Source organism: Gastrolobium bilobum, unplaced genomic scaffold, assembly GCF_033153095.1.
Source record: "Gastrolobium bilobum isolate Gb01-03AN ecotype WA unplaced genomic scaffold, APGP_CSIRO_Gbil_v1 utg88755, whole genome shotgun sequence".
NCBI classification, from domain to species: Eukaryota; Viridiplantae; Streptophyta; class Magnoliopsida; order Fabales; family Fabaceae; genus Gastrolobium; species Gastrolobium bilobum.
In genome coordinates, this window is record NW_026898893.1 from 30,068 (window position 1) to 49,342 (window position 19,275).

The following is a 19,275-nucleotide window of genomic DNA, read 5'->3' on the forward strand; positions in this document are numbered from 1 at the left end:
TGTAGCTCATGAGGTTTTTACCTTGTATCCGAATACAAGTAGATAAGTCGTGCTAGTCTTACCCGAGATTACTGATCCCCATTCTCAGTGTCTCTAGACTAAGAACATAAAATTAGGAATAAACATATGGTATCCTTAAATCCTCATGATCATGATCTCATCACAGATACTCAAGAGATACCTATTTTATTCCAAGGGATTTATCCAGTTACTCATATAATATATTAACAATAATATTGAGACAAAATATGAAACAGGATAAAGAGTGCTTATTATTTATTTGCGACAATCTAAAAAGGTCCACATATGTCCTAATCTAATCAAAAGATTGTCTCTAGGATATCCATATACTAACAATTACTGGTTTGGAAAGCGTATCTTTCATTATAATTTATTGATGTAGTTATGGTTAAATAGGTGCTAATTAAGTATATATGTTTAATATTATATAATAGAGAAGATTATACTTACAACATATTTTCGTTTATAATCTCTTACAATCATATTTTAACCGTTGATTTTCGTCAATCTAACGGTTATAATTTATTGGATCACATTGATTAATTATTAATTTTCAATAAATTATAACCGTCGGATTGATGAAAATCAACGGTTAAGATGTGATTGTAAACGAAAATATGTTATACGTATATCTTTTCTCTATATAATATATTAAGTAAAAATGTTATATTTACAAATTTTTTGCTTACAAACTATATTACGTCTTACTTTTTGAGCGAAGTCTTATCAGTAAGACATAATATAGTTTGTAAAAAAAAATTGTCAATATAACTTTTCCAATTAAGTAATAAAATAACATAAAATTATAAAAAATTAAGTAAAGTACAATTTTAAATTAGTATAAAATTATATATCGTGTAAACTAAAAATTAATAATAAAAGGCTAAATGCAATTTGTATGTGGACTTTTATTTGTTTCAAAAATATTTTTTGTTGAATAAAAAACTTTATAAAATTAATTTTTCACCGCCAGTTTTTATTAGTTTTTATCTGTTTTAGACTATTTGACGAATTTATTGTTCGATTATCTGAATTCTATAAAGACTGAATCATCATCACTAATTTGCAATAATTTCCTAAACCAGCGTTCATTTTGCTTGAGAAGGCATTCAAGTGAGTACAGTACTAATTTTATTCTTCAGGAAAAGGGTAACGTATCCTTGATATGTCTGCACCTGAGTAATCATTAGGGGCAAAAAAAGGAAAACAAATATTTCAGATATGCGAGGGTCTGTTTTGGAACTTTTGCCAAGTAACTTGAAAAGTGTAACTATGATGTTAGTTTCAACTTTCTGAATGTAAAGGTCACTAGTTAATTACATTATCAATGTCAAATTAAAATGAAACAAAGATTAATGTTTATTCATATAACATTTGGCATTTTGGCTGATATATTATGTATAATTCCTTGAAAGGAGAAAAAAAAACTACTGGTGAAAGCACAGTCCACGTTTCCTTTGAGTCTGATGAAGGTGATTTTCTTATGGAATATTATAAGGGATATTTACTCTTGCAAGTAAAAAGAAAAAGAAAAAAAGAAAGAAAAACTCTAATTTTGGAAAGTAAGATGCCTATGAGAAAGAAAGAGAGAAAAGAGATGAGGTGATATAATTAACGGCAGGTACATATGATAAGGACATAATATCTGTCTCTTTCGCAAATAAATTTGAGCAACCGAGGTTCGAGGCAGCTTCATCCCTTTTGTTTGTTTCCTCATCAATTGTTTTTAATTTTTTTTATCACTACTATATTATAATATTAAAATTAATATTCTGGGTCTACCAGGTCAACCTGAAGGCGACTAGAATTTTTTTGGTGTTATTAATGTATTGAATTTTTTTATGTATCTTTCACTTACAATGTGAATTTTTTTTATCAAATTATTAATAAATAATATATTTTAATATAGGTGAGAGAATAATTTCACAAAAACTAAGACACATGTCATATTATAAATAAAAATTGGGTTCACTTTTTCTATAATCGATGTAGATAACTTATTTACATTGAGCTAAAAATGATGTTGTTTTTAGAAAGAAATTAAGGTATTTTTGTAATTATAATTTATTTCAGGGTTATAATAGTCTTTTTCATTATAATTTTTAATTTTTCAACGCAAAACGATGTCGTTTTGAGAATGAATATAGATAACTTATCTATATTCACTTTAAAAACATTGAAGAGATAAAAAATATACCAAAAGTTCGTAGCATCGATAAATTTTCGAAGGCGACATACTAGGTTCTGCCTGTATATACTACTCAGTGCTACAAATGGGTATGGGTGGAAGTTAATGTTATAACCAGAAAAATAACTAATAATTGAAACCAAATCAGAATCCTATGTATAATGTGTGGTCTATTTTCTACTTTACCCAAAATCACAAATTATTACTATTTCGCAGATAACCGATATCAATTCCGGTCTATGTGGTGGAGTGAGTCTGGTATAGAATGGAAAATTGATAATGCATATAACTTGGGCTTAGTTGAAAGTTGCTTAATTATATTTTAGTTGATTTTAATACTAAGGCAATTTTTATAGACACATTATAAGCTGTAGAGCCTAAAGAATAATGAAAATAGCCAATGAGGGTTGATTGTACTGTCCCAAACATTTACTTCAATTCATCCCTCTTATTGGTTTCTGAGTTCGAATTTCTGTATTAAAATTTAATAAGGAATAATATAAAATGATCAATTGAGTGAAAAATTATATATAAAAATATTTACCACAATTATTTAACCTTTCAAGATGTGACATCGAAGACATTTTTTTTCAGCAGATCATCTCAAGATAAATAAAGAATAAAATATTTTTGGTTCGTCGATAAAAATTATGGAGTCTAATTTAACTCCTTACAAAAAAATTTACTTCTGATCATTCTGAAATTTAAAATAGATCCAATTAGTTGAAATTATGATTCTTCTGAAATTCAAAAAAGATCCATATTAGTTTCTAAAGAAGACTAACGTAAATTTATTTTGAATTTGGAAGAATAACAAGTCATTTTTTTTATAAAAAATTAAATTAGGTCTCATAATATTATTAGTTGAGGATCTAAAATGTATTTTATTTTTAAATAAAACATAACATCATCACGTGCTGGAATTATAATCATACAAATTAAAGTATATCGATGCTCGTAAGAAAATAGAGAAAAAATATACTAAAATAATTAGTTATAAAATTATCACTATTAATTTGCCATTATATGATGGGTTTGATATTTGTTATTTTAAATGACACAAGTTATGTTATTTTAGAAGATAAATAAACACAAGGAATGAAAATCGTGAGAGAGATAGTAATTGATTTTTTTTTAAATTTAAATTTTAAATAAAAAAATATTATGTATTTATCTCTGATATAACTTTATGTCATTTAAAATAACAAATATTTTTTCCTTCTATGATTATGATTTTTTTTCCTACACGACGATGTTTTATTTCAGCATTTTCCTTTTTTTCTCTCTTTCTCTAATACTTAATTAAAATATTAAATACTCTCTTCATCATGACGGCCACGCTGAGAATCCTCCATTCCACAAACAGCGCCACGGCGGCGGTGCCGCCGGAGGCAATGCCGGTGGGTTCAGACTTCATCGTGATCCTAGCGGCCCTTCTCTGCGTCCTCGTATGTCTGGTGGGCCTCATCGCCATTGCCCGCTGCGCCTGGCTCCGCCGCCGAACTGTCGCCGGAAACTCTTCGAGACAGACCCTCGCTAACAAGGGCCTAAAGAAAAAGGTACGGCCACGGGTTCCACGTGACCTGCATAGACACTTGGCTTGGGTCCCACTCCTCGTGCCCCTCCTGTCGAGCCATATTAGCGGTGGCTAGGTGCCAGAAATGTGGCCAGTACCCGGCGGAGCCGCCACCGTAGCCGTTTCCAGTGAAATACGTATGTGCAGTCATTAGCATTAGCAACTTTTCAATCACAAACAATAATATGTCAGTATGTCACGGCTGTTCCAACACTAACTCTCAAATAAATGTGCATTTACTTATGGTTTGTTGCGTTGTTCCCTACACAACTTCAATTCTATTTATTATGCACTTCGATTTGCCGAGTCAAGTGAAATTGAGTTTCTGTCTTTGATTTGATGTATTAACAAGACAAACAATTCCTAAGACCTAAAAAGGAGGAATGAGAAGTTGTTACGGTTTTTTATTTTATTATTTTTTGAATCGTTGGGTTGTTTAAGTAACGAGTAATTATTTGAATTTTAACTTTCCTAAAGAATAAGTCATGGCTATTAGTGGAGCCTATCTAGTATTAGTATTAGTAGGTAGTTATTTTTAAAGTTGTCTTGCATTATCTATTTAAACCTTTGAGTATTTGAATAAAAGTATCAAATCATATTAGACAAGTTATCCCTAATATGATTTGATACTTTTATTCAAATCATATTAGACAAATTATCCCTACCCAATGGGTGCAGCTCAGTTGATAATTTGGCGCTGAGTTAGTGGGGTTGAATATGTGTTCGATTCTCGCTGAATGCATTCTTAGGGAGGGGGCTGAACCTTTAGCCATCACTGTTCCCCCGCACTCTGGATTAGTCCCATAGCCGGCTCAAAGAGTCGAAGCTCGTGGGGATACCGGAGGGAGCCAACTCGTCTCAAAGAGATAATTAGGGATGGGTAACTCCAAAAAAGACAAGTTATCCCAAAAGGCACCCTGTCCAAGAGGTCAGGCTTCCTCAGTAAAGCCATTTGAGTCCGGCTTTCTCAATAAAGCTAAATTTCCATTTTTATTTAATAATATGTATCAAAGCTCAGGCATGGACAAGCGTGTTCATAAATTAGAAGACGCAGTCCAGTCTTTGTCAGAGCAATTCAAGGAGATGTTCAATCAATTCTCCAACCGGTTGGACGTTTTGGTGGCTAACAGGCCCAACACCCTCTCATCTATTATTGGGCTGGCAAAACTGTACGAGGTTCGCGATTAGAAGATCATCTTTAGTGCTCATAATGTGCGACAGACCATAACTCTCAGCAACACCAAGGGTTAACCTTTATCCACTCCCACATGCGGTGTTGCATCTTTCGGCAGTGGCGCCTCCTCCACGACTCTCGTTCGCTATAATGACGCATTCACTCCAGGCCATCGCTACAAACAATTGTTCACCATCCAAGCAGTGACAAAAGAGAGCGACGATGAGGCGGTGATGGACAAAAGTGAAGGAGAAGCAGATATTGAAGATGATTCAATTACTTGAATACTGAATTTACTCTTGAGGACAAGAGTTATTTGTAGGGGAAGGAAATTTTAGTGGGTAGTTTATTTTTAAAGTTATCTTGTATTATCTATTTAAAGCTTTAAGTATTTGAATAAAAGTATCAAATCAGATTAGAAAAGTTATCCCAAAAGGCACTCTGTGCAAGGGTCAGGCTTCCTCAGTAAAGCCATTTGAGGTCAGACTTTCTCAATAAAACTAAATTCCCTTTTTTATTTATTGTGTTCATAACAAAGCGTATTGTATTAGGTGATGACAAAACTGACATAATCCTACGTTTTCTAACCTTTGTTTTCGGTCCCATATTTTGCACAAACGAAAATAGATTAATATATGAGTTCTACTTATCTTATGTTATATTATTGGAAAAAAATTATTTTATTTAAAAAAATAATTATGTAGTATGAATAATATATAATTATAATGGTAAAATTATTTCTTATCTCTATCACATCACTTGACAATGTCTAAAGAGAGAAAAAAATAAAATAGTTTTAATATTATAACTATATATTACTCGTAATATATAATATTTTTTTTGCGTGAGATAATTTGTTTTCAACAAGATAAGAAAATAATATATTTAATCTACTTATTAATATCATAAACTTAGGTAGTGCTTGACTGCTTGGTACTTGTGTTAAAATGAGATAAAATAAATAATATATATATATATATATATATATATATATATATATATATATATATATATATATATATATATGGGATATGTTATTCTACCTACTCTCATTTTACCTACCTTTGTTTACCCCTTTCATTACCTTTGGATTACAATATAATCTAATGGTCTATATTTGTGAAATAAAATAAACTCTTTTTCCCTTTCTTTCTCCTCACTTTCTTTCACACTCTTTCTCTCTCCTCCCTTTTCTCTCTTCCTCTACGCCATACCTTTTTTTTTCCTTCACCGATGGTGTCTGCCTACATGTCTGATTGTTTAGTTTTAGATTATGATGTGTCCAAATAATGTGAGACCTTCAATTACGTTTGTTGCGGTTGGAGAATTTCACCTAAATTTAGATGTGTAGATTAGTATTGAATCTGATGTATTCTAGAAACATTTTCATAAGCTTTGTTCTTTTTAGATTGACACCTTAATCTGAAATAGCATTCACCATTTTATTCAGACAAGTCACTCAAAAATTAATTCCTACAAAATCTGAAAGAGGTCCACGACAGACACCAGCGATGAAGGAAAAAAAAAAAGGTATGGCGTAGAGGAAGAGAGAAAGGATGTAGGAGGAAGTGAGGAGAAAGAAAGGGAAAAAAAAGTTTATTTTGTTTCGTAAATATGGACCGTTACATTAGATTGTAATCGAAAGGGGAAAGCAAAATGAGAGTAGACAAAATAACTTATCCCTATATATATATTATTTCATGTTTGATGTATTTTAAGAATAAATCAGAACAGGACATGAGTCAAAATCCATGAAATTTTTTTTTATTCATTTTGTTTCAAGGGATGGATCGACTTATCACGGAAAAAGTTTATCACTCTTACAATTAATTTAATCGCTGTTGATTTCCATCAATCTAACGGTTATAATTTATTAGAAATTAATAATTAATTAATAAGTGTGATCCAATAAATATTAATAATTTCTAATAAATTATAACCGTTAAATTGACGAAAATCAACGGTGATTAAATTGGTTGTAAAAGTGATAAATTTTTTTGGTGATAAATATATTCCTCCCCTTGTTTCAAAAATAATTTTTTTGTATTATGCGAAAAAAAATTGTTAAATGAAAAACAATAAAATTAATTTTTCGCCACCAGTTTTTATTAGTTTAAGACCATTTAACCAAACTCATAGTTCGATTATCTGAATTGTATATAGACTGAATCATATCACTAATTAGCAATAATTTCCTCAACCAGCGTTCATTTTGCTTGAGAAAGCATTCAAGTCAGTACAATATTAATTTTACTTTTCACCAAAAGGAAAATAATATCATTGGTATTGGGGTGGAAGAAAAACATATCATTGGATTCATGCATGTCAGCATGTCGTGTCAAGTTCTGATCCGTGGGGTAAATTGTCACCCTCTAGCAGTGTTTTAAAATTCAGACCGATCATCGATTCAGTCGAGGTCCTGGATCACTGGTCATTGATTCAATCGGGTTCAATCGAATTTATTGTTCACATATTAAAAAAATTAAATATATTATTTATATTAAAAATTCACATAAGAAAACTATTAATGAGCTTCAAAAAATAAATTGGTTCTTAATGATAGCAAATATTATATACTTATAAGTTTCAAGCTCTAGAGCATATCTTAACATTGGATTAAAATTACAATGTAAGCTAAATGTAACTTTTGTGCCTTGATATAACATAGATAAACTAAATCATGATAACAAATAGTAGACATGAAATATACACTAAGGAGCTGTTTGGTAGGAGTAATTTTTTTAGAATGATAGGAAAGTTAAAGTGGGATTTATTGATACCCATGTTTGATAGGAGTTTTCACAATATTTGTCCAGCTATCTGATTTGCCCTGGATTTCAAGTTATGTACAAATTGTGAATTTATTCCCTTCTCAAAATACCACCAAATGGGTGGTATTTTTCATTTACCGGATGAAGGATTTGAAGACACAATTTTTTGGACAAATGTGCCCTTCGTCTTCAGACTTCATTTCTTCGTCAGACTATCAACGACATACTTATGCTTATTTCTTCATTTCTTCATCTGTAAAATTGCTTTCTCTTTGACTTTTTTCCTTGCTTGTCCACTACAAATATAGGTTCATTTTTACTTGTTTTTTTGTAGAACTTGTGCGCTGTTATTACAGCCATCAAAAGAAATTGATGGATGCAGACGAGAGGGCAAAAAAGAATTTGAATCCAGCCACCAAAAAATGTAAAATAGTAGAATTGGTTAGTCTCATATTTAATTATCGATTGTAGTAATTGGAACTGGAAGCTTGGAAAATAGTAAGATCGGACAGTAGGTACTAGGTAGGAGAAGCAAGAGAAGTAGCTTGTGCAATCACAAAATTCACAGATGAACCCAGAAAGAAAAGGAACAAAGAAAGAGAGTTGCCTGCGACTTGGAAGAGGAAGAAGATGAATCCAGATAAGGGAAGAGAGGTGGAGCATATTCAATCCACTGTTTCTCACTGAAAAACATTCATTATCATTTTAAAAAAAATAAAGTGAATCTGAGGTTATTTTTGTAAATTAACCCAACATTTCCACTAATATTTCACAATCAACCAAACAAAATTCAGTAAATTCAACCGAAAAATTCCAGTCATATTTTCGCATACCAAACAGCTTTTTTATAACATTCCCGGATACTTCGCTTTCATACTATATTCTTGGTAATCATGATTCTCAGGCATCCAAAAATTTCTCTTCTACCAAACGCCCCATAAGGAGAAAGTTTCTACCAGATGAGACCATCAGAGTTTATCCTCACTTAACTTCTTTAGATCATTATAAGATACAACTATATTACATAAACGAACTACACTAATCCAAAATACCTCTTATTTTCACCTTACTTTTTAATCATATTTACCACAAAATATGATCATGATTTAATTCAAGAGTTCATAGCAACCAAAAAAAAATATTTACAAAAAAAAGGATGGTCAACCGGTCTAACCCGGGTCAACGAGTCGCCGGGTCTCGGCCGAGTCAACCGGTCCAAATCGAATTGACTGCACAACCGATCCAAAGGACCACTCGGATCGGGGAACCCACCAGATCACCAAGACCTGAGTCGACCCGACCGGTCCGAACCGATTTTTAAAACACTGTCCTGTAACATGATATTTTTGTTTACAGGTCAAAAATTAAAACATGGACATATCCTGCCATAGGTCACAAGGGATGACATATAAAAATTGAATATTTTGATTTTTTTTTTAAGTAGTTAAAAATAGAACTAAAATTTTGAATAAAATATACCGATTGACCCGTGACCCACAATAGATTACATAAAATCACCTAAATTTTCAAAAAAAAAAAATTATAACAAAAAAATTTACGGATTGATATCATATATACAGGTCACGCATATCAGCCCGTGACATGACACTATAATAATTTATATTAAATCTATACACGACTTATTTTATCTCACAAGTTAATATCACGCGTATTTTAACTCCCAAGTATAACTCAGTTGGCAACTGAGTTCTCAAGGGTTTGTTTGAATCACGGGTTCAAACTCTGCCTCAAGCAAATTCTTGAAAAATATTTGGGGCACCCGTTGTTCCAATGAGAGGTAGCCTTCAGGGCCGTACTCTGAGGATAAAGTGATCGGAAGAGGTTAAATGAGAATACTTTCAGATTATACCAAATATATATATATATATATATATATATATATATATATATATATATCACCCGTATTTTAATGTGGCGTTTAATGGGTCGACCCATTGGTAATAATACATTTTGCCACTTTGGTAATCATAACTATAACTTTGAAGTGTAATCATAATTATATCCGTGAGTAATCGTCAGGGGCGTAAAAAGGAAAACAAATATTTCAAATAAGCGAGTGTCTGTTTAGCAACTTTTGCCTAATAACTTTGAAGTGTAACTATATGATTATAATTTCAACTTTCTGAATGTAAAGGTCACCAGCTAATTACATTATAGATGTCGAATGTAAAATGAAACATAGATTTTAGTTTATTCATGTAACATTTGGTTATACATTATATATAATTACTTGTTTATCAAATGAAATGCATAGAAAGCTAAAAGGGAGTAATAAAAAAAAAAAAAATCTAAAAGGGAGAAAATAGAACCCGTCACTTGACTCATATATACACTACACCCCTTCACAATGGAACTATTGGTAAACGTACAATCCACGTGTGACTTTGAGTTTGGAGATTGTAATTCATTTTTTAATGTAACATCATTTGATTATTAACCGATTAATGTTATTTATATATTTTCAATTCAAATATATATATATATATATATATATATATATATATATATATATATATATATATAATTGGAATGTAAGTCTCTCTGAAATTGACTTTATTCCATAATAATAAAGTACAAACAATTAAACCAACACACGGTATTGAGTAATCCTTATAAAACACAAATATTGTAACCAGAATATAATTATGGTATAACACATAACTTCACAACTAAATAAAAATATAAACAAAAATACAAACTTTTTCCTTGCACACACAATATTTACTTTAGACTCTATCCTCCACGTCTGAAAAAAAACACTTAATGAGATGTTTATCTCAGTGAAAATAATAATTTAAAAGCTTATTCTTAGAAGTGGACTGTTTCCATCCATGACTTAGTATAGAAAAATTATCCATGTTTTAAATGAATAATGCTAATATCATAATATTTCAAAACTGTCTAACATCGCATAAATATATATATATATATATATATATATATATATATGGGATTATATTTTTTTATGCAATAGGAGATATTTATCTCATGTTGCACTCACAATTTTATGTGGGTCCCACTGCACGGAAAAAGAGAAATTTTTTTTGAAGTGAGACCTATGTCTTTTTGAGTGTGTAGGAGAAACTTGTTGTCTTATGTGACATGAAGTTAATATTTCTATATATATATATATATATATATGTATATATATATGTATATATGTATATATATATGGTTATATACGTCTCATGCTACATGAGTTGAGCTTTCTTATGCCATAGAAACAAAAGTCGTGTAAGACTCATATATTAGAAAAAGTCATGTGTGAGACCCATGTCAGCACAAAATTCGAATGGTGTGTAGAAAAATTTCTCTTCTCATGCAACATGAGAAGTATAAAATCCATATATATAACATTATCTGCTAAGATATTTTCATAGGCATGGACTTTTTTACTTATCACATCTCTATACTTTGCAAAAGCATCCCTCTACCTTATCTTCTCTAAGGAATCTATTCTTTGACTCAAAAAACTCAGTTTCTTGACCATGCACATATTTAAATTACCTTCTACGAGGAATATCATAAACTCTTAGGAAAATAAACATGTGTATACCTTCAAAAGGATACCATAAAAAGAAATTATAATTTAAAATATCATTATTTAAATTTGACATCACAATAAAAGTAAGAACAATCACATTACTACAGTAAATCTTAAAAAAATGTAAATTATAGGAATTTTTACCATGCAAAATGACTATGATAATTTACATAAAAATTAAAGACATGACATATCAATATAATGAACATGAAAAAATGAAAATAAACAATTAAATAATACATGTACGATATTTATCACATATATGATACTATTCACATATATTTTACTATGAACATATACGGTAAATATAAATTGAAAAAATCTAATTTTTCTTATATATAAATTTGAATATGTATACATAAATATATAATTATAATATGTAACAACATAAATTGCAGAAAAGTAAATTACTAAAATATAAATTATTAAGTATAAATTTTGAAAATATAAATTGTTGAAATAAATAACATAAAATAAATTGAAATGCAGTATCCCATCATGATCGGTTAGGGTAAGAAGAGAAAAAATAAATTAAGAGTTTATATTTTAGAAGAAAGAAAGAATTTATCCTTACCCGTAGTATTTATGTTTAACTTTCCTTATTATCAACCTACCTCACTCTAAAATTCTTTTATTTTTTTCTCTCTCTCTATCTTAGTAGAGTTTTGTCTAAATTTTTCGAGACACTTCACTTCTTGATTTCTCTTAATTTTTGAAACAATGATTAATGGCTTATATAGCTTCATTTATAGAAAAAAATATTATCATACCAATGGTAAATTTAATATTGTAATAATAAAATATTATTTGCAAAATATTTTCATGTAGAATATTTTGGAATTTTGTTTATAATAATTGGTGATTGAATTGTATATTTTTGAATATTGTTTGTAATAATTTATAATTAATTTATATATTTTTGGATTGTTATTTATAATTGAATAGTAATAATAATAAATATTATAATTATTATTATGGGGTTTTACATGGGACATTTTAAAAGATATTTACTACCAAAGGGTGGTAGCTCAGTTGACGCATGTGAGCTAAGCTAAGCAGGTGGAGGTGAGAGCATGTGTTCGAATCTCCCCAGTATTACTTTTGGGAGAGATTTAAAGTCTTAATCTTGAATTCACCTCGAATCGGATTAGTTTCGAAACAATTAACCCATTGAAATATTTTGAAAAAAAAGAAAAAGATATTTACTCTTGCATGTCGTCACTGAAGTAAAAAGGAAAAAAGAAAGAAAAAGAAAAACTCTAATTTTGGAAAAGAACCGTGAGAAAGAAAGGAGAAGAAGAGATAATAATTAACGGCAGTTACATATGACAAGGACATGAGTTAATGTCTCTTTCCTTCGCGAATAAGTTTGAGCAACTGAGGTTCGTGGCAGCTTCATCCTTTTTGTTTGTTTCCTCATTAATTGTTTTTATCACTTACTATATTATTATATTACAATTATGATATTCAGGATCTGCCACGTCAACTTGAAGGCGACATACTACTAGGTAATCCTGTATGTACTACTCAGCTACAAATGAGTATGGGTGGAATTTATTGTTATAAACAAAAAATAATAATTGAAACCAAAGCAGAATCCTATGTATAATGTGTGGTCTATTTTCTAGTATACCTAAAACAAATTATTGCTATCTGGCGAATATCCTATATCAATTCCTATGTGATGGAGTGAGCCAGCTTAGATGGAAAATTGAAAAGTGCATATAACTTGGGCTTAGTTGAGAGGTGCTTAATTATATTGTGGATTATTTTAGTAACGAGGCCGTTTTTGATAGACACATAAGAGATGGCCAACAAAATAAAAGATCTAGAGATTAAAGCATAATCAAGATAGCTAACGAGTGTGTTTGGGAACTCAGTTCCCTCAAGCACGGCTAAGTAGCCTTTGTGCGGAAGTCAGTCAGCAAGATACTGATTTCGAATCTCGACAATACCTCGGCTTGAACTTCACCAGGTCGGGCAGCGCAGCGAATAATCAAAACGCAAACAGGAGAGAGAGGAGAAGAAGAGAGAGAGAACACAAGCAAATTTTAATGTGAAAAAACCTTCTCCAATGAAGAAGTAAAAACTCACGGGACCTAGTCCAGATCAAAAATCCACTATGAAAATAATGGTTACAAAGAATCAAATACACCAATGTGGTGGTTAACTCAACCTGTCCAACAATGGTGATAATCAAACTACCCTAGAGATGTTTCACTCAAACTCTCTATAGATATCTCTCAAATGCAAAGCATTAAGCTTTGTTCAAACAATCAAATAATTATCTCTCAAATTTTTCTCTCTCATTCTCTTAACCTAGCCTCCACCCACAACTAATGAATATATAGAGGAGGTGAGATCTAGGATTTAGGATTTTTAGGAAACCCCTCGATGAGTTTGGGCTTAACATTGAAGGAGGGAAGCCCAATATTGATATATTTGGTTGAATCTTCTATTTATGCTAGTTATATTTTAGATTAGATTCTCATATTTTCTTTATTGGTAGGCAAAATGTAATCCCACAATAAATCTTCAATAAAGTTGGTGGTTTCCCTGATCCTTCGTGAGGTATATCTTTTCCTAATCTAAAATTTTGTCTGAAAGAAAAAGAATTATGAAAATCGATCATCTTAATTATGTGTATGGAACTGATCAAAATAAAGGCCCATTCATTTGAAATTACGATTTAATTAAATCAAAATTTTAATCATCATATTTATTGAAATTTATAAATCAATGCTCAGGATTAACAAAGAATAGTAATCCTACGTTAATATTTACACATATATATAGTCAGGATCATTTTACACCAGTACAATTTCAATCTTGATTATTGATGATATTTATATTTAATGACTTTGATTTATTAGATATATGAGCCGTTAGATGCAAATATATATATATATATATATATATATATATATATATATATATAAACATTTCACAATAATATAAATTACACTATCAATCTTTGCTATTGATCACACTTATATCTAATTAACAATTTTAATTTATTAGTTATGTGAACCATTAAATACAAGTAAATCAACGTCTAGGAATGAGTGTAAGATTTCTTATTTTTATACCGACATAAATTCATCTTATGCAAACACACATATACGCACATACGGCTCACATATCTAATAAATTAGAGCAGTTAGATATAAATAGAATCAACGATTAAGATTGAAATATAATTTATACTGGTGTAAAATGTTGGAGGTTATGAGTTTGAGAGAGAATGGTTCAGAGGTACTTGAAGTATTATACCAAGAGACATCAAGTTTGGAATGCTCAACAGTGTTACCTCCAGCTTAGGAAACCCTAGATATAATGCAAGCTATTGGGCTCCAGCCCATATGAACCCAAATAACAATGCTTTCACCTATTGGGCTTATATGTGAACATATTATTGGATTATATATTTAATGGGTTTGCTTTTTCTGCAGTTACTGCGGATAAGTTATCTGCAGTAAGTCTAATATGACGTCGTTTTGGGCGGAAATCATGGTATTTTTGTAATTTTAATTTATTTCAGGGTTATAATAATTTTAATACTTATAATTTTTTAAGATTTTAATACCAAAATAACGTCGTTTTGGGAATAAATGCAGATAACTTATCTGCAGTAACTGCAGAAATATTTTTCCCATATTTAATATATCCAACAATCTCCTCCTATGTTCACCATATAGCACAATCCAATAAAGTGATCAATATAATGTTCAAACAAATATGAATCATTCATATCCAGTCCAAGACAATTAACTCGGATCAATCAAAGAGTTTTAACGGTAAAATATTAAACTCAATCATCATTTTTCAATCTAAATAAATAAATCATTATTATCACGAATTTGTTTTGAGACCAACATACTAAAATAAATACTTAGAGTTTCAGATTGAATCTAAACTCATCGAAATTCCAACATCCAAAAAAAAAGTCTCAAAATCAGTTCACAATCAACAATGTTCATAAAATAAAGATGGCAAAATATAAGTCTCAAATAATCTCAAATAAATGGACTCCATCAAAATGGGCAATAGCGGGTGAGCTGTCAAATCCCCACACACTCTAAATGATATATTCATTCTTCAAGCAGGTCATCTTGGTCAGGATCCCACTCATTAAGCTCTCCTCCATCTCTTCCATCCCCATGTAAAATATCAAATATGAATTTCATATTATCATGAATTCAATCAGTTGAATAATCTACCAAAGATGTCTAGTTCTACTTAAAGAACTTAGCATCATATCATCAGGCAAAGAAGAAAATATATCAATGTCATAAAACATCATAATATCATGTTAATAAGCATCAAGCTAGTTTCATAAATAAAGAACAAGGCCTAAATAGTTTGATTTGTAAAGAGCCAACAACTTAAGTTTAATTGTAAAAGAATAACCATTGTCTAGTTTCAATGAACAGGACCCATAGTTAAAACAATTACAATATATTAGTCATGTGATTTCAAGTTTCAAATAAGAACAAGACCAATAGGCTTCTTATGCAAACAACTAATGTCTCAATTTGGAATGTCATAATTACTAATTCCTCAAAGTCAAATAATCTAGCAACAAGTTTGGAATGAGATCATTTAACCAAAAGGATGATCCAACTTGGTTGGATTGTATCATCAAGTTTGGAATGACACAAGTTTCCTAGGTAGAACCTTTGATTTAGGTTCAAGTTATCTTCATCAAGTTTAGGAAGAGATAACTTACCATTTTCAAATTAATTAGAAACCATGAACGTCGATGAGACATATAAACTATGCTTATCATTTTGGCCAACAAAAGGAAGATTCAAAAAATTCAAAACACACTATTAGAAGAGTAAATGGTAATTAAGACTTGTCTACATAGTGTTTAATCCCATTTCCCCCACTATTTTGAATAATCGATATCTAGGCATACCTTTTGTGAGAGCATCGGCTAAGTTATCCTTCGATCTCACATCGATCAAGGTGATAACTCTTTGTTTTATCAGATAATTCAACAACGCATGTCTCAATCTTATATGTCTTCTCTTTGAATTAAAGAGAGCATTTTTAACAACTTGGACAGCTGCTTGATTATCATAAAATAGGCTTAAAGAATTAATCTTTAGCCGAGTCAAAGGAATATCCATAATCAAATTCTTTATCCACTTTGCCTCTTCGCCGGCTAAGGCTAAAGCAAAAAGTTCTGATTCCATAGACGACAATGCAATACAAGTCTATCTTTTGGATTTCCAAGCAATAGTAGCTCCACCCAAAGTGAATACATATCCACTGGTGAACTTACTAATTTTGATTTCTGAACACCATGACGTATTAGAATATTAATCCACAATTGAAGGATAACTAGAGTAGTGTAGAGCATAATCTTTAGTACCTTTAAGATATCGCATCAGCCTATCGAGGGCATCCCAATGCTCTTTACTAGGATTACTAGTGAAATGACTCAGCATGCTAACTGTAAAGGCTATGTCAGGTTTAGTGCAACTTGCAGCATATATGAGACTACCAATCAGTTTTAAATACTTTAACTGATCCACACTGGTCCCTTCATGAGGACTCAACCTTTTATTATAATCACATGGTGTCTCACTCAGTTTGCACTCACTGTATCCCTAGGTAGAAAGTAGTTGCTCAATATAATGAGTCTGGCTAAGGGAGATAACTTGCCTATCAAAGCTTACTTTCATACCAAGAATGGTATTAGCAATACCAAGATCTTTTATGTCAAATTCTTTAGCTAAATTAGCTTTCATGTCACTCACTACAAAATGATCAAAACCAAGAATTAACATGTCATCCACTAGTTGTCTTTACATCCATTTCATGCACTACATAGTGTTCAATAGATGTCAAAGAAAGAAGAATTCTTATAGTTGATAGATAACACACAGGTGAGTCGACACCAAAATAGCCTACTTCACTTTGTTGTCTATAGCCTTATGTTACAAAATGTGGTTTGTATCTGGCTATCAATCCATCACTATTCAGTTTCTTCTTTACTACCAACTCACAGCCTATAGCCTTAGCCCCTTTCGAAAAATTGACTAGCTGTCAAGTATGATTATGCAGCAGAGAGCTCATTTCATCATCTATGGCTTCTGCCAAGAGTAGAGATTCCCTAGATCTCATTTCTTCCTGATAGGAGAATGGATCATCCTCTAGATGGTAAGTGACAAAGTCCTCGCCAAAGTCTTTGGGAACTCTCTCTCGTAGATACTCTAACTAGAACTGATTCAACAGCTAGTTGTGTGGGGTAAGTGTCAGAAAGGCTTGCTTCAGATTCTATAAGATGATCATGATTCTAGAACTGATTCAACAGCTAGTTGTGTGGGGTAATTTATATATTGATAATACCCAGAAAAAAAGTTAACATTGACTTAGAAAATGAATTTGGTTATATTAACTTAAAGTCACAGGAATTACATTGTAACAATTGAAATAATGGGAATCAAGATGAAATTTGAGTGAAGTTGAAAGGATTAGAAGTATGATTATATATTTTTTAGAAGTATAAAGAGTGTGATTTCCCGACAATTTTGTTTTCCCATTCATTTTTAAATTCAAACTCGAGACATTAAGAAAAAAAAAAAACTTAACAAATTGGTGAGTAATATAATGATTAAATTGATAACTACCAAATAGAAAAAGAATCAACTCAAAGTGGGTTGATCTAGCTGTTGTTGGCTAGTCTCAAGGATGTACTCGTGTCAATGAAGTGGAAAAGGTTCGAATCTCGGAGGCATCCACCCACTTGGGGAGGACTTTACCGTAAACAACTTTCCGACGAGGAGTGGTTGCACACTTTGCCACTATTTTTGTAATAAAAAAAGAAAAGAAAAAGAGCTAGAATAATGGAGGAATATCAAATTGGTACTTAACAAAACTTTAAAAAGCTTAGGTTTCGGGCTTTTTTTTAGTCTTAACTTTCTCCCATCAAATTCTCTTGGCACAAACAGAGATCATCATGAAAAAATAAATTGATGCAATCTGTTTAGAGATTAAATTCACAAATTCCTTTTCTTTTTTTCAATAAAAGGAAATTTCACATAAGAAAGAAATTGCAGGAGCAACTGATAGTATACCCTCTTAAAGAGAACACAAACCAAAACAACGAAACTAAATGAAAAGCACATCAGGGAGAATAAACCTATCCCGCCAATCCGTTTGAATATCTGACAAAGAAACCCCACTAAATAGCTACTAGGTGAGCACCATAAAGAAGCTAAGACTATTTTATCAATCAGAAACGGAAATGGCAAGAAATAACGATAAAAAATTCTAGATTTTTTGTATGACCATTGGCACCAAATCACCGCATATATTGCACATAATCAAAGGACATTGCCTTCTTTACTCCTCCGTAAACCTATAAACTGGCATATGAGAAATTTCTCCAACTTGTGAGGAATCCAGTCTATACAAATTAAACAGTAATATATTTGAACTAGACATATGCCATGAGTGTCTGAACTAGATAAACCCTTGTCTATTGCAACTGCACAGGTCTCGTAGGATCTGATATTAAACTGGATTCAATTAATTGCTTGTTGCTGGTTCAATTTTGTTTTGTAGGTACGCTGTTATGCTACGAAATTGTCCAAAATCATACTCGTAGTCATTAATTGCCTTACCGTGATTTTTCATTTTCTCTTTTTGTAGCTAATGGGTCTGGATTAAATTTTGGGTCAATGGGTCAATTATTAAAATAAGTCAAGTCTAAAGCTGACCCAAATAAAAGTGGTCAGTATTTAAACCAGTTAAAAAAAAACAGATATTTATGGATCAGGTCAAGGTCAGACAAGGGCAGGACAGATGAACTAATTTTTTTGCACATCCCTAGATATATCTTACTTAATGGAGCAATGAAATGATGTAGAATTTAAATAATAATAAAAAAAAGGTTTCGTTGGGGTGGGGGACGGTGCTCGAACCCGTTGGGATCCTTGGGCGGAACCAAATGCCCCTTTGTGGTAA

General features: G+C 31.1%; 1 protein-coding gene across 1 annotated transcript; it reads left to right on the forward strand.

The window, feature by feature from the left end:
• Positions 1 to 3,537: 3,537 nt before the first annotated feature.
• On the forward strand, positions 3,538 to 3,991 carry LOC133285113 (RING-H2 finger protein ATL8-like). The gene is made up of 2 exons (XM_061482288.1): positions 3,538 to 3,717; positions 3,764 to 3,991. The coding sequence occupies exons 1-2, from the start codon at positions 3,538 to 3,540 to the stop codon at positions 3,902 to 3,904; spliced, it is 321 nt and encodes a 106-aa protein (XP_061338272.1). The 3' UTR covers positions 3,905 to 3,991.
• Positions 3,992 to 19,275: the final 15,284 nt, after the last annotated feature.